The 27927-nt window shown below is 45.2% G+C and overlaps 1 protein-coding gene and 1 long non-coding RNA gene across 2 annotated transcripts in view; both read left to right on the top strand.

Annotated features, from left to right (window-relative positions):
- The window catches only part of LOC115636935, an 84634-nt gene extending 77041 nt beyond the window's left edge, over window positions 1–7593 (top strand). Inside the window, exons 2-3 of the long non-coding RNA XR_003997111.1 lie at window positions 5935–6030; window positions 7510–7593. This is a non-coding gene — a long non-coding RNA (uncharacterized LOC115636935). The remainder of the gene's footprint in view (window positions 1–5934; window positions 6031–7509) is intronic.
- LOC115636912 (antigen WC1.1-like) overlaps window positions 1–27927 on the top strand; it is a 710101-nt gene that overhangs the window by 595039 nt on the left and 87135 nt on the right. The window contains exon 16 of the mRNA XM_030537633.1: window positions 20659–20811. Coding sequence (XP_030393493.1) covers window positions 20659–20811 — 153 coding nt within the window. The remainder of the gene's footprint in view (window positions 1–20658; window positions 20812–27927) is intronic.

The following is a 27927-nucleotide window of genomic DNA, read 5'->3' as shown; positions in this document are numbered from 1 at the left end:
GCAAACTCTACACATGGCAGATGCAAAGCAAGAGGAGGAAAACTCAGAGATTCCAAACAGGCCTCAGGCAGTCATTGCTACTGATGGAAATCCAGATGACCAAGTTGTTACTTGTTTGGGTTAGGTAATTAGAAAACTAGTATGACTTACAGATATTAGGGCTTTTTCCCTTGCCTCACTCTTGGTTCTTATCATGCAAAGCAGAAGCCCTAGTCCAAGTACAGGCAATGCAGTGTTTATTGGGGTTAATCAAGCAAGCACATCTATAGCTATGTACGCCAAAGAACTTTCCCTGTCCTTTTTCTTAGCAGGCTTAATTATACCTATAGTGCATGGTCTTGGTCCCACCCCTTACAATTTATGACCATGTTTCATTTTGGAGGATTGGGAGTATGGACACTTTGGTACTGTCTCCTTTGTACCCATGGGAGGGGTAAAGGGTAAGGTTATGTTTTGGTCAGGGTCACCTTTTCTCTGCCTTTTTAGTGTTTCTTATGCTTCCCCATGACCCCTTTTGCCCTTCCCATCTGGTTGCTTGACCTTGCCTTGAGATAAGGGTCAAGGCAGTCTTCAAGTTCACGCTTGTATATTAAACTCCCACCATATCCAGCAACACGTTAACTGTTTTCCTTATTTCTTTTCATTGGGCTATAAACCCCATCTGGAAGCAACCCACAGTGTTTTCATTCTTTATTCACACATATTAGTAAAGAGAATATAAAAGTATCAAAAGTCAGACCCAACATTTTATCCTAGGCTAAGAGACAGGCCTATATACTAACAAGAGACATTTACTAGACTGATCAATGCAAAATAACAAAGATACCATGATAGTGTAAATTTTTTAAATGGTAAGCATGTAGCACTCAAAGGGGGAGATGTAATGGAAGACTAAACTGTATTATACTGTTCATCCACTAGGTGGCACTGTGCGTGTAACACACTTTGTTTAAGCTAACTTCAGCCATATCTGGCAGACAATTAAGGTATCTTATGGTGAACACATCTGGTGTGTACCTCTCCTGCAGGGAAGCTCTGTAGCCAGTCCAGATGACACTAAATTGGGAGGAGCTGAGACTAGTGGGGACAACAGAGAAATAATACAAAGGGGAAATGCAGTGGTTCCTTGTTCTCAAGTGGAGAGGGAACCCACTTCTCACTGTGTCAGGCAGCAGCACTGAGGTTCAGGTCCCAGTGGCTGGGATGATCTGTAAGCAGTCTAGAGCTCACAGCCTCCTATCAGGGCTGCCGTCAGTCAGGAGTCTAGGGCTCTAGCCGTCCAGGCGGGGTGGAGTATAAGCAGTCTGTAGTCCACAGCATCCTAGCTGGGACACCCAGCGTTAATGGTCTATCAGGGAAGCTCTGGCCCTCTGGGCAGGGCAGAGTGGGGAGCAGGCATTGTCTAAGCATCTTGGCTAAGGCAGCCAGCAAACACACAGTCTGGGGCTCTGGCTCTTTGGGTGGGGCAGAGCAGGGAGCACCAAACAGTCTAGGGATTCAGGCCCTCAGGCAGGGCAGAGCACCAAACAGGCAGGTTTGATGTCCTGGCTCTGACAGACAGCAGATCTCTTGACCTAAGGTGGGAAGCTGCCACCCCAGGGATGGGTCTGGCAGCAGGGTATGGGGGGACCTTGGTGCACCCTACTTCATTGTGTCCTAGCCCAGGGCCCTAACAGTGGCGGGCTGTTCCACTGCGTCAGCAGGGATCCAACTAAAATATGTTGACTTGGGTTTTGACAGTGAAACGAGACCAAAGTCCAGTTTCCTTGGGCTACTTCTTACCAGCGTCTGCATGGAGTGAGGAGTTCCATAGTGTCCGGGTTCTTGGTCTCGTCGGGGTATTGGCCAATGGCATTCCCAATAATTTCTCTCCAGGGTTGGTTTCCTTTGGGGACAGGATCCTGCCCAGTGCAAATCCAGCTCCAGAGTTCTGCAGCAAGCTGGAGACAGGGAACAGAGGGTAGGAATAAATGGTACATTTTCAGAATGAAGAGGGGTAACTAGTGGTGTTCACCAACGGTCAGTCCTAGGACCAGTCTTATTCAGTTTATTCATAAATGATCTGAAGAAAGGGGTAAACAGTGAGGTGGCAAAATTTGCAGATGATACTAAACTGCTCAAGATAGTTAAGACCAAAGCAGATTGTGAAGAACTTCAAAAAGATCTCACAAAACTAAGTGATTGGGCAACAAAATGGCAAATGAAATTTAATGTGGATAAATATAAGTTAAAGCAGATTGGAAAAAATAACCCCAACTATACATAAAATATGATGGAAGCTAATTTAGTTACAGCTAATCAGGAAAGAGATCTTGGTGTCATCATAGATAGTTCTCTGATTACGTCCACACAGTGTGCAGCGACAATCAATAAAGCAAACAGGATGTTAGGAATCTTTAAAAAGGGATAGAGAATAAGACAGAGAATATCTTATTGCCCTTATATAAATCAATGGTACGCCCACATCTTGGTACGCCCACATGCAATGAATATTGCATACAGATGTGGTCTCCTCATCTCAAAAACGATATACTGGCATTAGAAAAGGTTCAGAGAAGGGTAACTAAAATGATTAGGGGTTTGGAACGGGTCCCATATGAGGAGAGATTAAAGAAGCTAGGACTTTTCAGCTTGGAAAAGAGGAGACTAACGAGAAATATGATAGAGGAATGTAAAATCATGAGTTGTGTGGAGAAAGTGAATATGGAAAAGTTATTTACTTGTTCCCATAATATAAGAACTAGGGGCCACCAAATGAAATTAATGGGCAGCAGGTTTAAAACAAATAAAAGGAAGTTCTTCACACAGTACACAGTCATCCTGTGGAACTCCTTACCTGAGGAGGTTGTGAAGGCTAGGACTATAACCATGTTTAAAAGAGAACTAGATAAATTCATGGAGGTTAAGTCCATTAATGGCTATTAGCCAGGATGGTGTAAGGAATGGTGTTCCTAGCTTCTGTTTGTCAGAGAGTAGAGATGATTGGCAGGAGAGAGATCACTTGATCATTACCTGTTAGGTTCACTCCCTCTGGGGCACCTGGCATTGGCCACTGTCAGCAGATGGGATACTGAGCTGGATGGACCTTTGGTCTTCCCCAGTATGGTTGTTCTTATATTCTTATGTTCTAACATTAAATAGCCTCAGGTATAAAAAATCAGTTTGGAAGGCCCTTCTTCAGTGTTTTCTGCATTCCTCAGATTCTGAGTTTTCTTACACAAGAAAAACAAACAAACAAAATAACTAACCAACCAAGACTTCAAACACAGTACTTTCAGCTATTTCCACTGTGCAGAGCTGCACAGTGTAACTGATGCTGCTAATCTGGTCACTTTACAGGAAACTGGCAGCAGTTCTTATGTTCCCTGGCTCCCACTCAAATGAAATGCAAGGCCCTCGCTTTATGTTTCCTGTCCTGCCCTGGTAATTCCAGCGAGGGGGAAGGGCAAGTTTGGCTCCGCCCACCAGGAGGAGTGTAGTGGTCCCTCACTCTCAAGTGAGGAGGGAGGCCATTCCGCCTCTCTAGAGGAAATAATAAAAAGTGACTGCAAGTATTGTTAGAAAAAGAACATATTGAGATTCCATTTAGAAAAGTGCAAGTGTAATACAGCAGGAGGGAGGGTATGAGGAAGGAGAAATGCCGCAAAAGAGCTTGATCTCTTTCACCATAACAACAGCAGTGTAGTTGTGTCAGCTTGGGTGTGATGTGAGCTAGCCACTGGAGTATGCACCCAGGCTACTAGGCGAGGATATACATGGAAGGTTAGCCTGTGCTGCTGTGTGTGCTGGCACAGATACATGGCTAGCTAAATCTAAATCTGCTCTGATGTGTTTATGCATCCCGCAATCACACCTCCAGATTGCCAAGTAGATGTACCCTTATACAAGAACATAAGAATGGCCATACTGGGTCAGACCAAACATCCATCTAGCCCAGTATCCTGTCTTCCAACAGTGGCCAATGCCAGGTGCTTCAGAGGGAATTAGCAGAACAGGTAATAATTAAGTGATCCATCCCCTGTCACTCATTCCCACCTTCTGGCAAACAGAGGCTAGGGACACCATTCCTGCCCATCCTGGCTATGAGCTATTGATGGACCTATCCTCCATGAATTTATATAGTTCTTTTTTGAGCCCTGTTATACTCTTGGCCTTCACAACATCCTCTGGCAAAGAGTTCCACGGGTGCTGACTGTGTTGTAAGAAGAAATACTTCTTTTTGTGTGTTTCAAACCTCCTGCCTATTAATTTCATTTGGTGACTCCTAGTTCTTGTGTTATGAGGAGTAAATAACACTTCCTTATTTACTTTCTCTACGCCACTCATGATTTTATACTCATATGGCAGCTTTTCTATACCCCTAGTCATTTTTGTTGCCCTTTTCTGAACTTTTTCCAATTCCAATATATCTTTTTTTGGAGATGGGGTGACCACATCTGCACGCAGTATTCAAGATGTGGGCATACCATTGATTTATATAGAGGCAATACGATATTTTCTGTCTTATTATCTATCCCTTTCCTAATGATTATCAGTATACTGTTAGCTTTTTTGACTGCCACTGCACATTGAGTGGATGGTTGCTGAGAACTATCCACAGTGACTCTAAGATCTCTTTCTTAAGTGGTAATAGCTAATTTAGACACCATCATTTTATATGTATAGTTAGGATTATGTTTTCCAATGTGCATTACTTTGCGTTTATCAACACTGAATTTCATCTGCCATTTTGTTGCCCAGTCACCCAGGTTTTTGAAACCCCATTGTATTTTTCGCAGTCTGCTTTGTACTTAACTATCTCGAGTAGTTTTGTATCATCTGCAAAATTTGCCACCTCACTGTTTAGCCCTTGTTCCAGAGTATTTATTAATATGTTGATCAGCACTGGTCCCCGTACAGATCCCTGGGAGTCACCACTATTTACCTCTCTCCATTCTGAAAACTGACCATTTATTTCTTCCCTTTGTTTCCTAACTTTTAACCAGTTTCTGATCCATGAGAGGATCTTCTCCCTTATCCCGTGACAGCTTACTTTTCTTAAGAGCCTCTGGTGAGGGACCTTGTCAAAGGTTTTGTGAAAATCTAAGTACACTATATCCATTGGATCCTCCTTGTCCACATGCTTGTTGACCTCCTCAGAGAATACTAGTAGATTGTTAGGTCATGATTTTTCTTTACAAAAACCATGATTACTCTTCCCCAACAAATCGTATTCATCTAGATATCTGATCATTCTGTCTTTACTGTTTAAACTAATTTGCCTGGTTCTGTAAATTTGGATTCTGGCCTGTAATTGCTGGGATCGCTTCTTGAGCCATCTGGTACAGAAACTGATTTAACTCATAGGTTACATACTACAGTTAGTAGTTCTGCAATTTCATATTTGAGTCACTTCAGACTCTTCGGTGAATATTATTTAGTCCTGGTGACTTATTACTATTTATTTCATTAATTTGTTCCAAAACTTCCTCTAATGACACCTCAATCAGGGACAGTGCCTCAGATTTGTCACCTAAAAAGATATATAGATAGTACTTTCCATTTTTAAAGCACTGCACAAATATTAGCTAATTATTCCCCACACAGTCTCTAGGCAGTACATGTACAAGTACTATTTTGTCCATAAGTGTGAGCACCAGGATAGGAGAGGAATGATTTGCATATTACTAGGAGTAATAGGATAAATTTATGTAGGGACCATTAAGGCTGAATATTAAGATAAACTTTATGACAGTGAAATAGCCGATAGAGCAAACGTGACAGGGATGTGCTCCCCATCACCTGGGACACTGAAATTTTAACTGGACAGAGCAGTGGGAATGTGCTGTAGACACCAGTCCTGCACTGGGCCCAGGGGGAGGGGCTGGATGATCTCATAGGGTTTCCCATCCCTAGCTTCTCTGACCCTGTGCAAACCCTCCCCTTTGTTTTTAGGCTCCAGAAGATCCTTGGACCCTTTCTCTGAGGCCGTGTACGAGGAGATTGATTATAACCTGATGAGAAAGAAGCAGGAGATGTTTGATCGCTCAGGTCTGTGTGTGTCATTCCTAACAGGGAGAAAATCTCTACTGCACTCTGCATTCTAAAGCTCTGACATAGAGCTAAATCTCTGCAGCCTTCAAGCCTGTGAGTCCTGGATGGCTGCAGATGCTGGGTCTGTGAATAGACCAGCCAGTTACTTGACTGAGATGAATGAGTTTCCTCCCTAGCAGACTCTGCATTCTGAGTCGGTCCGATCTGTACATCCTGCAACTTTAGGTGGTAATTAGTTATGTGTCAGGAAAGTGACTGTTCACGTCCTTTTAACTGAATGTCAACCAGCTGGGAAGGTGCTGCTCTCAGTTTAGCACATTGTGGTGCACTCTGGGCATGGTCAGTGCATCTCCCTGAGGCTGAGATGCACATTGTCCTCTCTACTAATGATGGGGGTTGGTCACAGACTCTGATCCTGGGAGGGGGTGGCCTAATCTGGCAACAAGGCAGGGGAGGGGGAGTGTCTTGCATAACAAAATGGGAATCATGTCCCTGGCTGACGAGGTCTGGACCAGCAGCCTCAGCCATAATTTTCTGCTGGATCAGGCCATGAAGTAGCAACATTCAGGAGGAGAAGATAAACATTCCTCTCTAAACAGATTCTTACACCCTGAGTGTGACTCAAAATACGCTCTGCAGTTAATGAAAAGGATTCAAATGAAACCCACAGGAGGGGGTGTTGTACAGACAAAACTACACAGGATCGTTTTAGGGGTCAAGACAAAGATGCCACATTTATTATGATCTATAACTACTAGCAAATACCTTAATACTTATACACTCACACACACACACACCAAATGTTCTGCAGCTGCTGGATAGTTACCAGTCCCGACTGTAGCTTGAGTTCGTGGCTTGAGTTCACAGCTGGGGATCGTAGTTCGTGGCAGCTAACTGGCCAGGAAAGCTGGGCATGAGGAGGAGCTGGGTCTCTGTCGGGTGCGCACCGATGCCCCTTGATGTTGATAGCAGAACGTTACCTAAAGTCTCTCATCTCACCCTTCTTTTTTATAGGTTTTTAGTTTGGATTCAAAGTCTATAGGTCTTGCTGTGTCAAGCTGCCTCTAGGTTTGGATTGATCACTCGTCAATTGCAGGCATGACTTTCAGCCTTGAACCTGGCTTTGATCTTCCTTCTGTTGTTTCTTTTGTCCTTTTCTTTGTAGAGTGGATGCTTCTTATTTTGTTTAGGTCTAGGTTGTCTAGGTCTTCAGCCATTGGTATTTGAACTTTATCTCATCAAGACAGGCTGGCGCTGGAGGTTAATTCTATCACCCTACATACCTCATTCACATATCTAAACTAAACTAATAAAATTACAGCATGGCTTGCAAAAATGAAGGCTGCAGCACAAACCTTCCACAAAATGGAGTAAGCATTTTAAAATGGGTTTTGAATTGCAATAGTGCACAGAAGTTACAATGTAGGCAAAATGGCAAGTGTAATGAAATGGTGAACAGAAGTTACAATGATACAGTCTCCTATTCAGATGACTCAGTGACGAAGCTGCAGTATTACACCGGAGACAGCGAGGGGGAAAATGATCCTGGATCAGAACAAGGTAACGGGGGTGGGGGTGGGTATAGAGACACATAAAAGATTTGTTTCCAACTCTTGATGGAAATGTGAACAAATCGTGACCCTTTCTGCGTGTGGTTGATGATGCTCTCCCCCAGGGGAGGAGCTGCAGGGAACTGGGCAGAGAAATATTCATACAATATGAAAGAATCTGACTTCCACAGTCGACACGTGTCACTATACAACCCCTGATCTGTGCCCCATGATCTTAGCCCCCTGCCTCCTCGGCATATAGCCCAAGTCACGATCCAGCCCATATAAGGTCAGGACTCTATGTCTTTGTAGAGTTCAGTTGAATTCACAATGGTCAGCACTGGTGTGGCAGCTACTGTCTCCCAACGGTTCCAGGGTTAGTTCAATACCAGCGTATGTCCTGATCTCATTCAAGGGCATAATAAAGTTGCTACTGGATCCTGTGGGGCAGGGCTGGACTGTAGTTATTTTTGAGGATATGAAGGTGGCACAATTATTGTTTCACAGAATGTCCATGACTCTCCCTTTTCCTCTGGGTCACCCTGTGACTTCCCCTACAGACTCTGTAATGAACAGCCCAAACTCCAAGACAACAGGCTTTTAATGAGGAACTAAAACCTGCTGGAGAAATGGGTGTGTTCAAGGGAAGCTGAGTGTGGTGTTTGCTGTTCCAGAGGGAGATTACTCGGGGGGGTTGTCATAAACAGATAGCTAAGGGTTAATGTCTCTTTTACCTGAAGCACCTGACCAGAGGACCAATTAGGAAACCGGATTTTTTTTAACTTTGGGTGGAGGGAAGTTTGTGTTTGAGTCTTTTGTCTGTCTGCCTGCTTTTTCTGAGCTTTGGAGAAGTAGTTTTTGCTTTTTAATTTTTTGTTTTTAAGTGTAAGGACAAAGAGATCAGATAGTAAGTGATATGGTTTTTTTTTTTTGGTATTTGCATGAATATAAGTGCTGGAGTGCTTTGATTTCTATTTTTTTTTAATAAGGCTGTTTATTTAATATTTTTTAAGCAATTGACCCTGTATGTGTCACCTTAATACAGAGAGACCATTTGTATGTATTTTTTTTTATATAAAGCTTTTTTTTTTAGACCTGTTGGAGTTTTTTTTTTTTTTGGGAAATTTCAGGGAAATTTAGTCTGTTCTCACCAGGGAATTGGTGGGAGGAAGAAATCAGGGGGAGATCTGTGTGTGTTGGATTTGCTAGCCTGATTTTGCATTTCCTCTGGGTGAAGAGGAAAGTGCTTTTGTTTCCAGGACTGGGAACGGAGAGGGAGAGTCACTCTGTTTGGATTCACAGAGCTTGTGTCTGTGTATCTCTCCAGGAGCACCTGATCAAACAGGCAGCCCATAAAAGAGAACAAGAAGCCAAAAATGCCACCCACCACAGAAAACTAGAAGAAGAAGAGGTGGCCCACCGCCGAGACATGGAAAAACAACAAAAAGAAAATGAAGAGAAGGAAAAACAGAGAAAACATGAACTGGACTTAGCGAAAGCTGGACTGCATGCGCCAACCAATCCTAACAACCCTTCGCCAATTATGAATCCACATCACAGAAAATTTCCCACCTACAAGGCAGGTGATGACACCGAGGCCTTCTTGGAAAATTTTGAAAGAGCCTGTCTTGGGTACAGCATCCCTGAAGACCAGTACATGGTAGAATTGAGGCCACAACTCAGTGGACCTTTAGCAGAGGTGGCAGCTGAAATGCCTAAGCAGCAAATGAATGACTATAAACTTTTTCAAACCAAGGCCAGATACAGAATGGGGATCACCCCGGATCATGCCCGTTGGTGCTTCAGAACCCAAAAGTGAAAACCAGATGTGTCGTTTCCCAAACACACCTACTACGTTGGGAAAAATTATGAGGCCTGGATATCAGGACACAATGTTAAAACCTTGGAAAAACTGCACCTCCTCATACAAATGGAGCAGTTCTTGGATGGTGTTCCTGAGGACATAACACTGTACATACAAGATGGAAAACCCAAAAATCTCGCTGAGGCGGGGGAGATTGGAGCCAGATGGATGGAAGTGGCAGAAAGCAAGAAAGCTACGGTCAAGGGGAACGAATACCCCAGGGGGCACACCAACCATAAACCCTACAACCGAGGACAGCCAAAGACCCCACATACAACCCAAGTAAAGCCACAGACGCCCTATTCTTCCACCTCACCAGTCTCCAGTAACTCACCTCGGCCCACTGACCCATCAGATGGAAAATGCTTTAAGTGTAATGAACTGGGACATATCAAGGCCAACTGTCCCAAGAACACCATGCGAGTGCAATTCATTACACCACCATCACACCAAAGATCCCCAGGCCCGGATGCCTCTCAAATACCCTTGGAGCGAAGGGAGAATTTGAGAGTGGGCGGAAAAAAGGTTAGTGCGTGGAGAGACACGGGGGCACAAGTGTCAGCTATCCACCAATCCTTTGTAGACCCCAAATTCATCAACCCAAAGGCCAAAGTTACAATTTACCCCTTCATGTCACAAGCTCTAGACTTGCCTACAGTTCAACTGCCTGTCCAGTACAAAGGCTGGTCAGGAATGTGGACTTTTGCAGTCTATGACAATTATCCTATCCCCATGCTACTAGGGGAAGACTTGGCCAACTACGTGAAGCGGGCCAAGCGAGTGGGAATGGTTACACATAGCCAAACCAGGCAAGCTTCCAGACCCATTCCTGTTCCTAAGCCGTCCACAGAGGCCCCGTCTGTGTTACCAGAGACCCAGACAGAGGTAGTGGACCCGGATTCCATGCCTACCACTGAAACAGCCACAACACCTCCAGTCCCAGGCCCGGAACTGGAACAGCAACCAGCACCAGCAAGTGCAACCACATCTTCAAACTCAATGCCAGAGGGCGCCAGCGAGCCAGAACTGGCAGAAGCAAAAGACAGCCATACCCAAAAGGCTCAGTCAAAGCCTGAAATACCCTCAGGTGCACCAGCGGAGAGCGGTTCACCAGCAACGGAAACAACCTCATCATCTACATCGCTTCCAGAGGGACCAAGCCCAAGTCCACAGTCTGAGGAAGAACTGGTGACCACAGCCTCAAGGGAACAGTTCCAGACTGAGCAGGAAGCAAATGACAGCCTTCAGAAAGCTTGGGCGACGGCACGGAGCACCCCACCGCCTCTCAGCTCTTCTAATCGATCCCGGTTTGTTATAGACCAAGGACTTTTATACAAGGAAATTCTTTCTGGTGGACACCGGGAAGAATGGCAGCCGCAAAAACAGTTGGTGGTTCCAACTAAGTACCGGGGGAAGCTCTTAAGCTTAGCCCATGATCATCCCAGTGGCCATGCTGGGGTGAACAGAACCAAGGACCGGTTGGGGAAGTCCTTCCACTGGGAGGAGATGGGCAAGGACGTTGCCAAGTATGTCCGGTCTTGTGAGGTGTGCCAAAGAGTGGGAAAGCCTCAAGACCAGGTCAAGGCCCCTCTCCAGCCACTCCCCATAATTGAGGTCCCATTTCAGCGAGTAGCTGTGGATATTCTGGGTCCTTTCCCAAAAAAGACGCCCAGAGGAAAGCAGTATGTACTGACGTTAGTGGACTTTGCTACCCAATGGCCGGAAGCAGTAGCTCTAGGCAACACCAGGGCTAACACTGTGTGCCTGGCCCTAACAGACATCTTTGCCAGGGTAGGTTGGCCCTCCGACATCCTTACAGATTCAGGGTCTAATTTCCTGGCAGGGACCATGGAAAAACTGTGGGAAACTCATGGGGTGAATCACTTGGTTGCCACCCCATACCACCATCAAACCAATGGCCTGGTGGAAAGGTTCAATGGAACTTTGGGGGCCATGATACGAAAATTCATCAACGAATTCTCCAATAATTGGGACCTAGTGTTGCAGCAGTTGCTGTTTGCCTACAGGGCTGTATCATAGACTCATAGACTCATAGGTCAGAAGGGACCAATCTGATCATCTAGTCTGACCTCCTGCACAAGGCAGGCCACAGAACCCCACCCATTCAATTTTATAACAACCCCTATCCCAGGATCGAGTTATTGAAATCTTCAAAATTGGTTTGAAGACCTCAAGCTGCAGAGAAACCACCAGCAAGCGACCCATGCCCCACGCTGCAGGGGAAGGCGAAAAACCTCCAAGGCCCCTGCCAATCCGCCCTGGAGGAAAATTCCTTCCCGACCCCAAATATGGCGATCAGCTAAACCCTGAGCATGTGGGCAAGAGTCACCAGCCAGCACCCAAGAAGGAATTCTCTGCAGTAACTCAGTTCCCATGCCATCCAACATCTCCCCGCAGACCATTGAGCAGACCTATCTGGTGGTAATCCAAGATCAATTGCCCAAATTAACAATTCTATCATAACATCCCCTCCATATACTTATCAAGATTTGTCTTAAAGCCAGGAAAGTCTTTTGCTCCCACTACTTCCCTCGGAAGGCTGTTCCAGAACTTCACTCCTCTAATGGTTAGAAACCTTCGTCTAATTTCAAGTCTAAACTTCCTAATATCCAGTTTATACCCATTCGTCCTCGTGCCTACATTAGTACTAAACTTAAATAATTCCTCTCCCTCCCTAATGTTAACCCCCCTGATATATTTATATAGAGCAAGCATATCCCCCCGCAGCCTTCTTTTGGCCAGGCTAAACAAGCCAAGCTCTTTGAGTCTCCTTTCATAAGGCAGTTTTTCCATTCCTCGGATCATCCTTGTAGCCCGTCTCTGAACCTGTTCCAGTTTTAATTCATCCTTCTTGAACATGGGACACCAGAACTGCACACAGTATTCAAGATGGGGTCTCACCAACGCCTTGTATAACGGTACTAACACCTCCTTATCCTTGCAGGAAATACCCCGCCTGATGCATCCCAAAATCGCATTTGCTTTTTTAACAGCCGTATCACACTGGCGACTCATAGTCATCCTGCTATTAACCAGTACCCCAAGGTCCTTCTCCTCCTCCGTCGCTTCCAACTGATGCGCCCCCAACGTATATCCAAAATTCTTATTATTAATTCCTAAATGCATAACCTTGCACTTTTCACTATTGTATTTCATCCTATTTCTATTACTCCAGTTTACAAGGTGGTTCAGATCTTCCTGAATAGTATCCCTGTCCTTCTCCGTGTTAGCAATACCCCCCAGCTTCGTGTCATCCGCAAACTTTATTAGCACATTCCCGCTCTTTGTGCCAAGGTCAGTAATAAAAAAGTTAAATAAGATCGGTCCCAAAACCGATCCTTGAGGGACTCCACTAGTGACCTCCTTCCAGCCTGACAATTCACCTTTCAATACGACCCTCTGGAGTCTCCCCTTTAACCAGTTCCTTATCCAACTTACAAATTTCATATTCATTCCCATCTTCTCCAATTTGACTAACAGTTCCCCGTGCGGAACCATGTCGAACGCCTTACTGAAATCTAGGTAAATTATATCTACCGCATTTCCTTTATCTAAGTAATCCGTCATCTTCTCAAAGAAGGAGATCAGATTGGTTTGACACGATCTACCTTTAGTAAATCCGTGTTGCAATTCGTCCCAATTACCATTGACCTCTATGTCCTTGACTACTTTCTCCCTTAAAATTTTTTCCAAGACCTTGCATACGACAGACGTCAAGCTAACAGGCCTATAATTACCCGGATCACTTTTATTCCCTTTCTTAAAAATAGGAACTACATTAGCAATCTTCCAATCATACGGCACAACCCCCGAGTTTACCGATTGCTTAAAAATTTTCGCTAACGGGCTCGCAATTTCACGAGCCAGTTCCTTTAATATCCTCGGAGGGAGATTGTCCGGGCCCTCCGACTTCGTCCCATCGAGCTGTTCAAGTACGGCCTCTACCTCAGTTGCGGTAATATCCACTTCCATATCCACATTCCCATTTATCATCCGTCCATCATCGCAAGGTTCCTCACTAGTCTTATTAAAAACTGAAGCAAAGTACTTGTTTAGATGTTGGGCCATGCCTAGGTTATCCTTAATCTCCATTCCATCCTCAGTGTATAGCGGCCCCACTTCTTCTTTCTTTGTTTTCTTCTTATTTATGTGGCTGTAGAACCTTTTACTATTGGTTTTGATTCCCTTTGCAAGGTCCAGTTCAATGCGGCTTTTAGCCTTCCTCACTTTATCCCTGCATGTTCTGACCTCACCAAGGTAGCTTTCCTTACTGATCCTGCCTTTCTTCCACTCCCTGTAAGCTTTCTGCTTTTGTCTAATCCCCTCTCTGAGTTGTTTGCTCATCCAGTTTGGCCTACAACTCCTGCCCATGGTTTTTTTCCCCTTTCTCGGGATGCAGGCTTCCGACAGTCTCCGCAGCTGTGACTTAAAGTAATTCCAAGCCTCCTCCGCATTCAAATCCACTAATTCCTCCGTCCAATCCACTTCCCTAACTAATTTCCTTAACTCTTTAAAATTAGCCCTCGAGAAGTCAAAAACCCTAATCCCAGATCTACATTTGTTTATCCTTCCATCTAGTTTGAACTGAATCAGCTCATGATCACTCGAACCAAGGTTGTCCCCTACCACCATTTCTTCTACAAGGTCCTCACTGCTCACCAACACCAAATCTAAAATGGCATCTCCTCTCGTAGGTACTTCAACTACTTGATGAAGAAATCCATCCGCTATCACATCCAGAAAAATCTGACCCCTATTATTCTTGCAAGTACTCGTCCTCCAGTCTATATCCGGGAAGTTGAAGTCCCCCATAATCACACATTTCCCCTTTGTGTTAACTTCATTAAAGACATTAAAGAGGTCTCTATCCATATCCCAATCAGATCCCGGCGGTCTGTAGCACACGCCAAGCACTATCTCAGGGGAAGCTCTAGTTGCTTTTTTACCCAATGTGATTTTCGCCCAGACAGACTCTGTCTTATCCATTCCATCGCTTCTTATTTCGCTACAGTTAATGTCATCATTGATGTACAAGGCTACTCCACCACCTTTGCCTTTCTTCCTGTCTTTTCTAAACAGCACATAGCCTTCAATACCCGTGCTCCAGTCATGAGTACTATTCCACCAGGTTTCAGTTATCCCTATAATATCCGGTTTCACTTCCTGCACTAGTAACTCCAGTTCCTCCTTCTTGTTACCTAGACTCCTCGCATTAGTGTACAGACCTTTTAATTTTCGGCGTTTGGCGTCAGTGACATTCTTTCCCCCGTCGTGCAGAGACCTTTTACCACCAGCATCACCCGTTACTCTGGTTTCTCCACTATTCCTCCTTGGATCAAATCTTGGGACCACAAGGGTATCCCCTCTCACTTTGTTTACTTTCCTCTCCAGGTTACATTCTGGCGTGGAGATCTCCCGAACATCTCCCAACCATCTCCCCCAACTTCCTAGTTTTAAGCTCTCTTGATGAGGTCGGCGAGCCTCCATCCTAGAATTCTATTTCCCTCCTTGCTTAGATGAAGTCCATCCTGAGCGAACAGTCGTCTATCCGTAAACGCTTCCCAGTGACCATACATCCCAAAGCCCTCCTTATAACACCATTCCCTAAGCCATCTGTTGATCGCCATAATCTTGTCACTCCTTTGTCGCCCCGCTCTAGGAACCGGCAGAATCCCACTGAAGATCACCTGAGCCTCTTTGAGCCTCTTCCCCAGTCTGGCATAGTCCTCCTTGATACAGTCCAGCGAGTAACTAGCCGTATCATTCGTTCCCACATGAAGGATAATCAACGGATTCTTTCCCGCTCCTGCTAAGATCGTATTCAGCCTCAGGTCCACATCCTGTATCTTAGCCCCTGGCAGACAGCACACCCTTCTGTTCTCCCGATCAGGTCTAGTTACAGGCCTATCTACTCTTCTCAGTAAAGAGTCTCCAATCACGTAGACTTGCCTTTTCCTGGCGACAGTGCGATTCTGCGGTCTATCCCCCACAGCAGGTGGTCGCAATTCCTTTCGATTTGTATTGGCCCTTACAGTCCTCCTAGGGCTCACACTTGGTGTCGCCTCCATCGACTCCTCCCCTCCTTCTGCAGGACTAGCTGCTCGCCTCTTCTTCCTCGCCCTTTGTCCTTCAGCAGCCTGCTGTGCTCCATCTTCATTTCCCAACTCAGCAAACCTGTTCCTGAGTTCTATTACTCCATCGCTGGCCCGTCTTTTCCTGTGCCTGGTTCTCCTAGTCACATGCTTCCACCGTCCACTTTCCTCACCCAGCAGCCCCTCCTCAGAGTCCTTCGGTCCTGCTTCTATCCACTTGTCTGAGCTTGTCCCCTGCGCCTCATCATGTCTGTGTTCCATCAACTGCTCAAATCCCCTTCTAAACTCAGCCAGAGTTTCCACTTGCATCTCCAGTCCTCTTACCTTTTCCTCCAGCAGCTCTATCAGGCGGCACTTCATGCAGATGAAACTCCTTTCAGGTGCTCCCTCTAGGACCATGTACATGCCGCAGCTACCGCATCCAGTCATCCTCAGTGTGTCTGCACCTGCTACCTCCGCCTCCATCGTAGCGCTCCAACTCTGTGCCTGGCAATCCACGCCTCACACCACACCGCAGGCCACCAACAAGGGTTGGGCTGCTCGCAGACCCCTGCCTCTTCTCTGGTCTGCCTTCCTGGTTCCTCTGCCTTGGTCTCCCCTGTAACCTCCCCCTGGGAACTCCCACTGAAACTCCCCTGTTAGCCGCTCTGTTCGCCGCCTCCTGTGCCGCTGCAGCTGACTGTGCCGCTGCCTGAGTGCCTGAGTATCACATCCCAGTTTAGGGTTTTCACCATTTGAACTTGTGTATGGTCACGAGGTTAAGGGACCATTACAGTTGGTGAAGCAGCAATGGGAGGGGTTTACGCCTTCTCCAGGAACTAACATTCTGGACTTTGTAAGCAACCTACAAAGCACCCTCTGACACTCTTTAGCCCTTGCTAGAGAGAACCTAAAAAATGCTCAGGAAGAGCAAAAGGCCTGGTATGACAGACATGCCAGAGAACGTTCCTTCAAGGTAGGAGACCAGGTTATGGTCTTGAAGGCGCAACAGGCCCATAAGATGGAAGCATCATGGGAAGGGCCATTCACGGTCCAAGAGCGCCTGGGAACTGTAAACTACCTCATAGCATTTCCCAATTCCTCACTAAAGCCTAAAGTGTACCATGTTAATTCTCTCAAGCCTTTCTATTCCAGAGACTTACAGGTTTGTCAGTTTACAGTCCAGGGAGATAAGGCTGAGTGGCCTGACGGTGTCTACCACGATGGGAAAAAAGACGGTGGCATGGAAGAGGTGAACCTCTCAACCACCCTGGAATGTCTGCAGCGGCGACAAATCAAGGAGCTGTGCACTAGCTTCGCCCCATTGTTCTCAGCCACCCCAGGACGGACTGAACGGGCATACCACTCCATTGACACAGGTAATGCTCACCCAATCAGAACCCCACCCTACCGGGTGTCTCCTCATGCCCAAGCTGCTATAGAACGGGAGATCCAGAACATGCCACAGATGGGTATAATCCGCCCATCTACCAGTGCATGGGCATCTCCAGTGGTTCTGGTACCCAAACCAGATGGGGAAATACGCTTTTGCGTGGACTACCATAAGCTAAATGCGGTAACTTGTCCGGACAACTATCCAATGCCACGCACCGATGAGCTATTGGAGAAGTTAGGACGTGCCCAGTTCATCTCTACAATAGACTTAACCAAGGGGTACTGGCAAGTACCGCTAGATGAACCTGCCAAGGAGAGGTCAGCATTCGTCACACATGCGGGGGTGTATAAATTCAATGTCCTTCCTTTCGGCCTTCGAAATGCACCCGCCACCTTCCAGAGGCTGGTAGATGGTCTACTAGCAGGACTGGGAGAATTTGCAGTTGCCTACCTCGATGATGTGGCCATTTTTTCAGACTCCTGGCCCAAACACCTACTACACCTGGAAAAGGTCTTTGAGAGCATCAGGCAGGCCGGACTAACTGTTAAGGCCAAAAAGTGTCAAATAGGCCAAAACAGAGTAACTTACCTGGGGCACCAGGTGGGTCGAGGAACCATAAACCCCCTACAGACCAAGGTGGATGCTATCCAAAAGTGGCCTGTCCCAAGGTCAAAAAAACAGGTCCAATCCTTCTTAGGCTTGGCCGAATACTACAGGCGATTTGTACCACACTACAGCCAAATCGCTGCCCCATTGACCGACCTAACCAAAAAGACCCAGCCAAATGCCGTTAAGTGGACTGATAAGTGTCAAAAGGCCTTTACCCAACTCAAGGCAACGCTCATGTCTGACCCTGTACTCAGGGCCCCGGACTTTGACAAGCCATTCCTAGTAACCACGGATGCATCTGAGCGTGGTATAGGAGCAGTGCTCATGCAGGAAGCAACAGATCACAACTTCTATCCTGTCGTGTTTCTCAGCAAGAAACTGTCTGAGCGGGAAAGTCACTGGTCAGTCAGTGAAAAGAAATGCTATGCCATTGTGTACGCCCTGGAAAAGCTACGCCCATATGTTTGGGGACAGCGGTTCCAACTAGAAACTGACCATGCTGCACTAAAGTGGCTTCATACTGCCAAGGGGAACAACAAGAAACTTCTTCGTTGAAGTTTAGCTCTCCAAGATTTTAATTTTAAAATTCAACACATCACAGGAGCTTCTAACAAAGTTGCTGATGCTCTCTCCCATGAGAGTTTCTCAGAATTCAGTAGTTAAAAAGTGTTCTTAAAATGTAGAAGTCTGTTAGTTATATACTTAGTAGTATATGTAAAGGTGCATGTGTTGTAGTAATCTGTTTATTTTAAAGTTCTAGAAAGAAATCGCCGCCAGTGAGCTTCCCCACTGTCTGCAATTTGGGGGGCGTGTCATAAACAGATAGCTAAGGGTTAATGTCTCTTTCACCTGAAGCACCTGACCAGAGGACCAATCAGGAAACCGGATTTTTTTCAACTCTGGGTGGAGGGAGGTTTGTGTCTGAGTCTTTTGTCTGTCTGCCTGCTTTCTCTGAGCTTTGGAGAAGTAGTTTCTGCTTTCTAATCTTCTGTTTCTAAGTGTAAGGACAAAGAGATCAGATAGTAAGTTCTATGGTTTCTTTTCTTTGGTATTTGCATGAATATAAGTGCTGGAGTGCTTTGATTTGTATTCTTTTTGAATAAGGCTGTTTATTCAATATTCTTTTAAGCAATTGACCCTGTATGTGTCACCTTAATACAGAGAGACCATTTGTATGTATTTTTTCTTTCTTTTTTATATAAAGCTTTCTTTTTGAGACCTGTTGGAGTTTTCTTTTCTGGGAAATTTCAGGGAAATTTAGTCTGTTCTCACCAGGGAATTGGTGGGAGGAAGAAATCAGGGGGAGATCTGTGTGTGTTGGATTTGCTAGCCTGATTTTGCATTCCCTCTGGGTGAAGAGGAAAGTGCTTTTGTTTCCAGGACTGGGAACGGAGAGGGGGAGTCACTCTGTTTGGATTCACAGAGCTTGTGTCTGTGTATCTCTCCAGGAGCACCTGGAGGGGGGAAGGGAAAAAGGATTCTTTCCCTTTGTTGTGAGACTCAAGGGATTTGGGTCTTGGGGTCCCCAGGGAAGGTTTTTCAGGGGGACCAGAGTGCCCCAAAACACTCTAATTTTTTGGGTGGTGGCAGCAAGTACCAGGTCCAAGCTGGTAACTAAGCTTGGAGGTTTTCATGCTAACCCCCATATTTTGGACGCTAAGGTCCAAATCTGGGACTAAGGTTTGACAGGGGTCTCGGTTGGATTACGACAGCGTGGAGGAGTCTGCCTTGAACAACATCCCCAAGACTCCAGACGGTCGAGGTAAACAGTGAATCCCCTTCCAGAAACCACATTACCCCTTGGCTACTGCTGTTCCACCTCTTTCAATCCCTAGTCTGCCCTTTGATCCTGAGCTCAGGGCTGGGAAGAATTAACCCAAGACTAGCCTGGCTGGAGCCAGGGAGATGCATTCCACAATTCACAGCTCCCCTCATGCCCTTAAGGAGCCATGTCTTTGTTAGTTTTATGTTTTATGTTTGCTTCCCCGCCAATAGCCTCCTTTGATTTTCTCTGTGCAGTCTGGCAGGATAATATCAAATAGCTAAACTGAGGTGTATGTGTGTCATAAACAGATAGTTAAGGATTAATGTCTCTTTTACCTGTAAAGGGTTAACAAACAGGGGACCAATCAGGAGACAAGATACTTTCAAATCTCGGTGGAGGGAAGCGTTTGTTTGTGTTTTTTGGGTTTTGCTTTGTTCTCTCTGGGCTCTGAGCATGACGACTCGTACCTACAGGCTCTCTAATCTTCTATTCCAATTTTGTGAGTATAAAGGTAGAAAGGCGGTATAGTCTTTTTATTTGTTTTCCTTTATTTGCAAATGTGTAGTTTGCTGAAAGTATTTTAAATTGTATTTTGCTGGGGGGGAGGCTTCTTTCTAGTTTCTATAAGCTGACAGACCCTGTAACTTTTTACCATCTAAATTGCAGAGATAAACTTTTACCTTTTTTCTTTCTTTTTATTAAAAGCTTTGCTTTAAGACCTGTCTGATTTTTTTCCTCCTAGTTAAGGCTCAAAGGAACTGAGTCTGTGTACACCAGGGAATTGGTGGGGAGAAGGGAAAGAGAGCAGGGGGGAGAAGGGAAAAGTGAATTTCCTCTTTGTTTTAGATTCACGGAGTTTGAATCTGGATTGCCTCTGGGTGAAGGGAAAAGAGGAGGGGGGAAGGTATCATTCCTCTCTGTGTGGTGATTCAAGGAGTTTGAATCACGGTGATCTCCTAGTATACCCAGGGCGGAAAGGAGCTGGGAGGAAGAAAGAAGGGGGAAGGGAAATGGTTTATTCCCCTTTGTTGTGAGACTCAAAGAATTTGGGTCTTGGGGTCCCCAGGGAAGGCGCTGGGGGAGACCAGAGTTTATCAGGCACTCTACTCTAAGTCCTGATTGGTGGCAGCACTACAGGATCTAAGCTAGTAATTAAGCTTAGGGGAATTCATGCTAGTACCCATATTTTGGAGGCTAAGATTCAAAATTGGGAATTATACTATGACATGGTGGCATTCATAAGAAATGATACACATAACTCCCTCGTTTGCCACACCTGGCATGTAGCTTATTTCTCTATTCAGTGGAAAGCCTCTTCTCATTTCCATTAATTCACATCTTTATTTCAGAGGTCCCTGCCCTGCCTGGAGATGACCCAGGGGATGGTTATGATGATGCCAGAGAAATTTCTGACCCTGAAGATGATCCTGGTTCTGGACTAAGTGACCAGGAAGTCACTGTGGCCCATGGGGGAAGTGTCACGAACTGGGAGTCACAGACAGGTGAGTGGTATGTGGACAGCTCACCTGGAAGAGCCTTTACTGGCCACTAGAGTTCACTGACACTGCACTGAAATACAGTTATTGGTAAACTCCCAGCTGTATCCCCACCCTGTCCTCTACTAAACCGGGGGCGGCACAAGTAGGGCAATTTTCCCCAGGCCCCGAGCCCCGCAGGGCCCCCCCAAGAACATAGTATTCTATAGTATTGCAACTTTTTTTTATGGAAGGGGCCCCCGAATTTGCTTTGCCCTGGGCCCCCTGAATCCTTTGGGCAGCCCTGAGTTAAATGGACTTAAATCAAGAAATAAAGAAGATTTCTTATTAAGGTCCATGGTCCTACAAATACTAGATCCCATCTGTCACTTTACTCACATGAATAGTCTTGCTGACTTCAGTGGAATTGTCCAAATCATCTAAGTTACAAGAGTCCATTGGCAGGATCGGGGCCAAAGTGCCTGTCCCCAAACAAGTGCCCTGGGCGGTAATGAGAGGAGCAGGTCCATGGAGTGTGGTTAGTTAGTGGCCTGGCATCAGGTTTGAAATCATTCTCTTCAATATGTAAATGTTCCCATTAGCATAGGATCAGAGCTGAGCTGCCACTTTGCACCTCAGGGGAAACTGGGTTGGGATGAAATCTGCATTTCTTCTGTCTTGATGGGAATAATGTGAGAAACAGCATTGCGTGGGTAGGTGAGATCTGTGATGTCTAGGTAAGGCCCATGGGTCAGGGTCCCCATCCTTCTCCAGTCACCATGTGGTCCCTTAGGGACTATATCAGCTGTCAGGAGTTACAGCAGCTCCCAGTGGCCTATCAGGGAGTCATCACCAGCTCATTGCCACCCCCACACTTCTCCTGTACCAGGGAGGTCTCAGCACAGACAGAATCTCCTCCCACATGTTTTCTTTAAAGAACAGAGAGAGATAATGGACTAAACTTGTCAGAGGCCCACTCAGGAAAACTGTGGGCAGGGGCTGATTCACAGTCCATACTGTTTGTTGCCCATCCATTATGAGAGTGCACATTGGTAGAGAATGGATACATTGACTGTAATGTGACCTCCTTACTATTTTCAGGCTGGAACCTGCACTCGCTAAGAAGTGAAGGGGCCTCTAGGGCTGAGAGTGACGTCCTGTCTCCACCTCCTCATGACCCGGGTTATGATGATGTTGATGATGGTGGCTCTGGGACATCAATATAAGAATGCCTGGGTTCAGATCAAATATCCTGTGAGGATGTAAATGCTGTATGGTTAGACTCTTCCTTTCCCAAATGCTCATTGGGCCATGGGAGGTACTGGAGACAATCCCTGCCTGGGAACTACTTCAATTAGCTTTTTTATTTCAATTTTGTTTAAATGCAAGAAATCATTGTGACTGAGATAAGGGCTGTGATTTTCCCTCTAATTTCCCATTGATCAAACAGTCTGGAACTTCCCTGATTTTTTGTTCCTAACATTTCTTCATTGTGAATTTTTGCTTTTTCTTATTAAACCCTTTTTGAAAATCTGTTCCAGGCGTGATGTTTCTCTCATGAGGTGTGTTGGGTGGCTCTATGTTGGCCTGCAGGGAGACAGATGGAGACTGATGTGATGGGTTTGGTCACAGAGACTCTCTTGCAACTGTCACATGATGTGCTGAGATTACCTCTGAGCCCATTTTCCCTGCCAGCTTGGGACTCCAGAGCCCTGCCTTGTTGAGCCAGACATGCTAGTCTGCTACAACACAGACCCGGGTCTGGTCCACGCCCCCAAACTGCACACAATAACCCAAAACTGCTCATTAGGTCTCCTATCTCCAGCACCTAGACACCCAACTCCAATTGGGATCTAAACTCCAGATAAATCCGTTTTACTCTTCACAAAGCTTGTGCAGGGTAAACTCATAAGTTGTTCACCCTCTATATCACTGATAGAGAGATATGCACAGCTGTTTGCTCCCCCACGTAATAATCACTTACTCTGGGTTCAATAATAAACAAAAGTGATTTCATTAAGAATAAAATATAGGATATAAGAGGTTTCAAGTAATAACAGACAGAACAAAGTTACCAAGCAAAATAAAGCAAAAAACACAAGTGTAAGCCTAATACATTAAGAAACTAGTTACAGGTAACATCTCACCCTCAGAGTTGTTCTAATAAGCCTCTTTCACTGACTAGACTCCTTCCTAGTCTGGGCCCAATCCTTTCCCCCTGGTACAGTCCTTGTTAGTTACAGCAGACATCTTAGGTGGAAAGCAGGGGTGTTCTCATGACTGGCAGCCTCCTTTGTTCTGTTCCACCCCCTTTTATATCTTTAGCAAAAGACAATATTTTGTCTCTCTGGGTCTACACCCCTCCTTCTATATAGAAAAGCACCAGGTTTAAGATAGATTCCAATATCAGGTGACACGTTCACATTTCCTGTGAGACCCCGGCCTCTATTCTTCCTGGGCTGGTTCATAGGAACACAGGAAGGCTTGCAGGTAAATGAACCATTTACAACTAATTGTCCTAATGAATGGGAGCCATCAAGGTTCTAGACCGTCATTAATGGCCCACACTTTGCATAGATACAAGAAGACTATGCTGGGAAAATTAAAGGATTTTCTGTGTGTCCTTCAAGAGGGGAGGCTAAACTTTGGAACCTATAGTTATATATTTATTTTGCATGTATAATTGCATGTAAATCATGAAGGACTGCATGGTAGTGGGAAACTGTTTGGATCCATTATGTGTTAATTTCTTTTTTTTGGAGTTTATGTTAACGAGCAACTTTACCGATATTTAATGATGTTTTATGTATGCAGGTGCCTGTCTGCTCCGATAGCTAGCTAGCTAGAGTAACTGTATAAATGTTGAGTAAAGCTGTAAGTAGAACAGAGACAGTTACAATGGAAATCCTTAAACAAGAAAAATTAAAACTGCTCATTAGTGTTAGTGATCAGATAGATAGATAGAGTAACTATAAATGTTGAGTAACAGGAGCAGTTACAATGGAAATGCTTTCTAAAATATATTCCTCAATAAATAAGTTTATTATCAAACTGAAGATATTCAATAATTTTACTAAATAATAAAAAAATGTATATAAAGAAAAAAATAAACATAAAAATCAAAAGTACGTAAATGATGCCATCATTTAGTTGGTGTTGGTCCTGCTGTTGTATGACTCTAAGTACACTTGTAGCTAAAGGTTAATTTGTTTTTAAAAGATGCATGTCTACATTTCTAGTGGACAATCCAATCACAAGCTGAACCTTTTACTTTCATCCTCACCTGTCCACAAGCACAACCGTTCATTTTTTTCAGTTTAATATAATTTTTATCATCATTTCAAACACTTGTTTCAACACACATGTCCCTAATACAGTTACCCTAAGGATAAATGTGTTTTCCATAAACACTGAAATAAAATAATGAATGTTGCACAAATATACCCTAACTACAGTATGTTAGTCTTTCACTTCCATGTGGTAACAAAAACTATGCACTATCCTTTTCACAGGAATCCTTGTCCTAAAACTGAGTTTCTATGATGTACTAAAGTTAGTGGACAAAGTGTTGCAGAAATTCATTACGTTGAAAGAAACCAATTGGTGAAGAATCGGCAGGGTGGCCAGATGAACAGCAAAAATGATACCAATCTTGCAGTATTTCCCACCCTTGTTGTGGATCGACCTGGTTCAACAATACTTTGGATCAGACACTGACATTATATATGGTTCTCTGCGCCAAACAGCTAAACCTTCACCCATCACTATCTACAGCCATTGAGCCAGACAAAGGCATCAGGGCCAACTGGGAAAGTGTAAGAGTGACCATCACAGCCAGTTACTTGTAGCCAAAGCCCAGCCTGCAACTAATGCCTTTGGATTTCATGATGGAGGACAAGAATATATTTTTTTGCTGCCACAAAAATGTATTTTGTGTACATTAGTTGCCATAATGGGTTGTCTTCCTGAGTCTTTTGGATTAGCTGAAACCATAACCTGTTATTGAGGAAGGATCACTTATTAGGCTCCATCGCTCTCCAGGTAGGATTCCTTATAATAACAAAGCACTAGATCGGGGTAGGCAACCTATGGCACAGGTGCCGAAGGTGGCACGCAAGCTGATTTTCAGTAGCACTCACACTGCTCAGGTCCTGACCACCTGTCTACATTTTAATTTAATTTTAAATGAAGCTTCTTAAACATTTTAAAAGCCATATTTATTTTACATACAACAATAGTTTAATTATATATTATAGAAAGAGATCTACTAAAAATGTTAAAATGTATTACTGGCAAGTGAAACCTTAAATTAGAGTGAATAAATGAAGACTCGGCTCACCAGTTCTGAAAGGTTGCCGATCCCTGAACTAGATGGAGCCTAGAGAGGTTAAAAATGGAAGAGCTGCATTATCACTATGTCTAATGCTTAGAACTGTAGCTATAGCTGATACCTGCATCTGAACACCCTAGACTTTAGGTAGTTGGCCAATTGAAGCCAGCTCTGGAGCTGCATTTTGCAGTTGGTCTCTGTCTCTAGAGTGGCACAAAACCAACCCCCTGAGCCCAATACCTGTGAGCTTTGGGCATGTGTAGGCTCTGAAACCATTTCTAGCTAATTTTCTGAAAGAGCTTACATTTCAAATGGACTCGGTCCCCTTGAAGCTAGAAAGTGCTCTAGTCTATAGCTGCACTATGGTCCGAGCCTGAGTCCCTTTAAAATCAATGGCAGACTAGCACTTTTAGCACTTTATTTCTACACCAAATTTGCTCAACTGTTTCAAAGACTCTTGTCCCGAATGAGATTAAGTTCCTCAAGAATTTACATTAGCAGAATAGACTGTTTTTAAAGACATCAACTAAAGGAAGTACCTGCAAGAATGTAAAAAACCGTTTTATTCCACTAGGATGGGGGAAAGGCAGAAGAATTTCCCATAAATAATTAAATTCAGGGGCAAGAATGAGTCTCTGAAACTTGATTCCCGAGAGTAATGATTTCTAAAGCTCTATGTGCCTGGATAGAGAGGCTAATATTACATGCAGCAGCTTAACTATAATAGATTAAAATAGTTCTATAATGTGTATACATACACATGGACAGATGTTGCGATCAAACTCAGACTCCACTGCCTAGGTGTCTAAGTGAAACCCAGAATGTAAACCCGGTAAACTCTGCAGTTTGGAACTGTATGAAGTACAATGACAGTCCATAGTCCTCTAGACAGTCTTATTGCATGACAGAGAGAGAGTTTTTCCTAGGAACCAGCAGAGAGTGCCGTTTCCTCCTCAAGGCCCTTTCACTGAGGCTTTTGAAAAAGCCTCAGTGAAGTATTTTATTTTCAAGAACGCTATGAAAAATAGACTAAAAATGCCATGAAATGACCCGCCCAGGGAGCGGGGCTTTGGAGCACCTCATGTCCCGCGGCTCCGCTCCCCGGCCGGAGTGCTGCAAGTCACTCGGCCCCACTCCCTAGGCGCGTCTGTGGGCTCCAGACCATGGAAAAGACTTTACAGAGTGATCCATTGTAATTCTGTCGGAAGTAACCCAAGAGATGGCCTGACCAGACCTGGGCAAAGTGGAGGATCTGGGTGAGGTCACCACCTCCACTGGCTCTGACTGAATCCCAAACATCAACGGAGATGTGAAGTTTTATCATCATTCTCCATGCCCCCCTGCCCCCGTGGTGTGTCTTTTTCCTTCCCTATCTTACCCCTTCTCTTCCCTATCCCTCTCTTTTTGTTCTCTGTTCACTAAGAGTCTGACTTAGCCAGCCAAGATGGCATATTTTGTAACACCGATGTGAGCCTGTGACCAAAGAGGCAACGCAAAGCAATGCTCTAATCAGTCTGGTGGTGGTACTCATTTGTCAGGCTCGGGGTGGCTGACCAGGTCCTGTGCCTCAGTTGTGTGTTTCCAGCAGTGAGGTTGCAAGTGAGAGTCAACACCAGAGAGAAGTTGTGTTTCCTATCTGTGCTGTTATTTCTCTCCCGTCTTGTGTGTGTTTGTCGTGTCTTTTAGGAAATGGGACTGGACTTTGACAACAAGAGGAACCACCCCAGTTCTAGCCTATCTCAACTAACTATTTCTCACACTGTGTCAAATATCAGGAGATAGCCATGTTAGTCTGTAGCCACAAAAACAACAAGGAGTCTAGTGGCACCTTAAAGGCTAACAGATTTATTTGGGCATAAGCTTTCACGGGTACAAAACCACTTCGTCACATCACCCACCTAAAGACTGTCAGAAGAGCATAGAAGCAAAGAAGATTAGGGTTGAAAGGGACTTCAGAAGGTCATCTAGTCCAACCCCCTGCTTAAAGCAGGACCAATCCTCAGGAGCTTATTTTCCTTCTCAGGATTCCCTACAGCTAACAGGAAACGGGGAAAGGAAGGGCATCTCTGGCACAGAGGGTGGGGCCCTTTCTGCCATGATGCCCCTTACACAACAGAAGGGAGCATTAATTCTTCTGTCCCCACCATCCTCCTGTCCCTGCTCCCAGGGGCAAGAGGAGTCACACTCTCTCCTACTCTTCCTGCTGCAGGGATGCCCAAGCACCAACTGGAGGAGAAGAAGGACCTGGTCCTGGAGGAAGCTGTTTCAGCACCATCCTGAAGTATCTCCAGGTGGAAGAAAAGGTACAGACATACTCAGCTGAGCTGAATTTGAGTCTCTCCTTCCCTTGCACCATCCCAACTCCTGTGAGGGGAGCTTGTCTTGGAGGATCAAGAACCACGTAATGAGGGTGCTTATCCCATATGATCTAAGACACCCACTGTGGAGTTTTTGCCTATCTTGGTCTCAGGGTGTTTGTCCCATGTTTAACAGCATCTCCCCAACAAACCCTGTCCTAATCCCTGACCCTGCCAATGCAGGAGCAGACTGTGGTTTGGGAAGGGAGAGATTTTCCCATTTTGCATGGAGCCCTTGAGCTGGTGTGGGTGGAGTGGGGAGGTCCCTGACTAACAGGCTTTCTCCTTGGCAGCCTCACTCCTCGTGTGGGCAGGAAAAGGCTGGGCTGACTGAGGAGCTGACCCCGGACCAGAGGCCGGCTCCACCCTCTCCAGAGCCTTTGGCACCATGTGCAGTCTCAGGTACCGGATCCTCTCAACTGGCTTCTCTGGCCCCAGTGCTGCTCAGGCCCAGAA

Source organism: Gopherus evgoodei, chromosome 1 (assembly GCF_007399415.2).
Source record: "Gopherus evgoodei ecotype Sinaloan lineage chromosome 1, rGopEvg1_v1.p, whole genome shotgun sequence".
NCBI lineage: Eukaryota > Metazoa > Chordata > Testudines > Testudinidae > Gopherus > Gopherus evgoodei.
The sequence above is the reverse complement of the archived record's forward strand: the minus strand, read 5'-3'. Positions and strand labels throughout refer to the sequence as shown.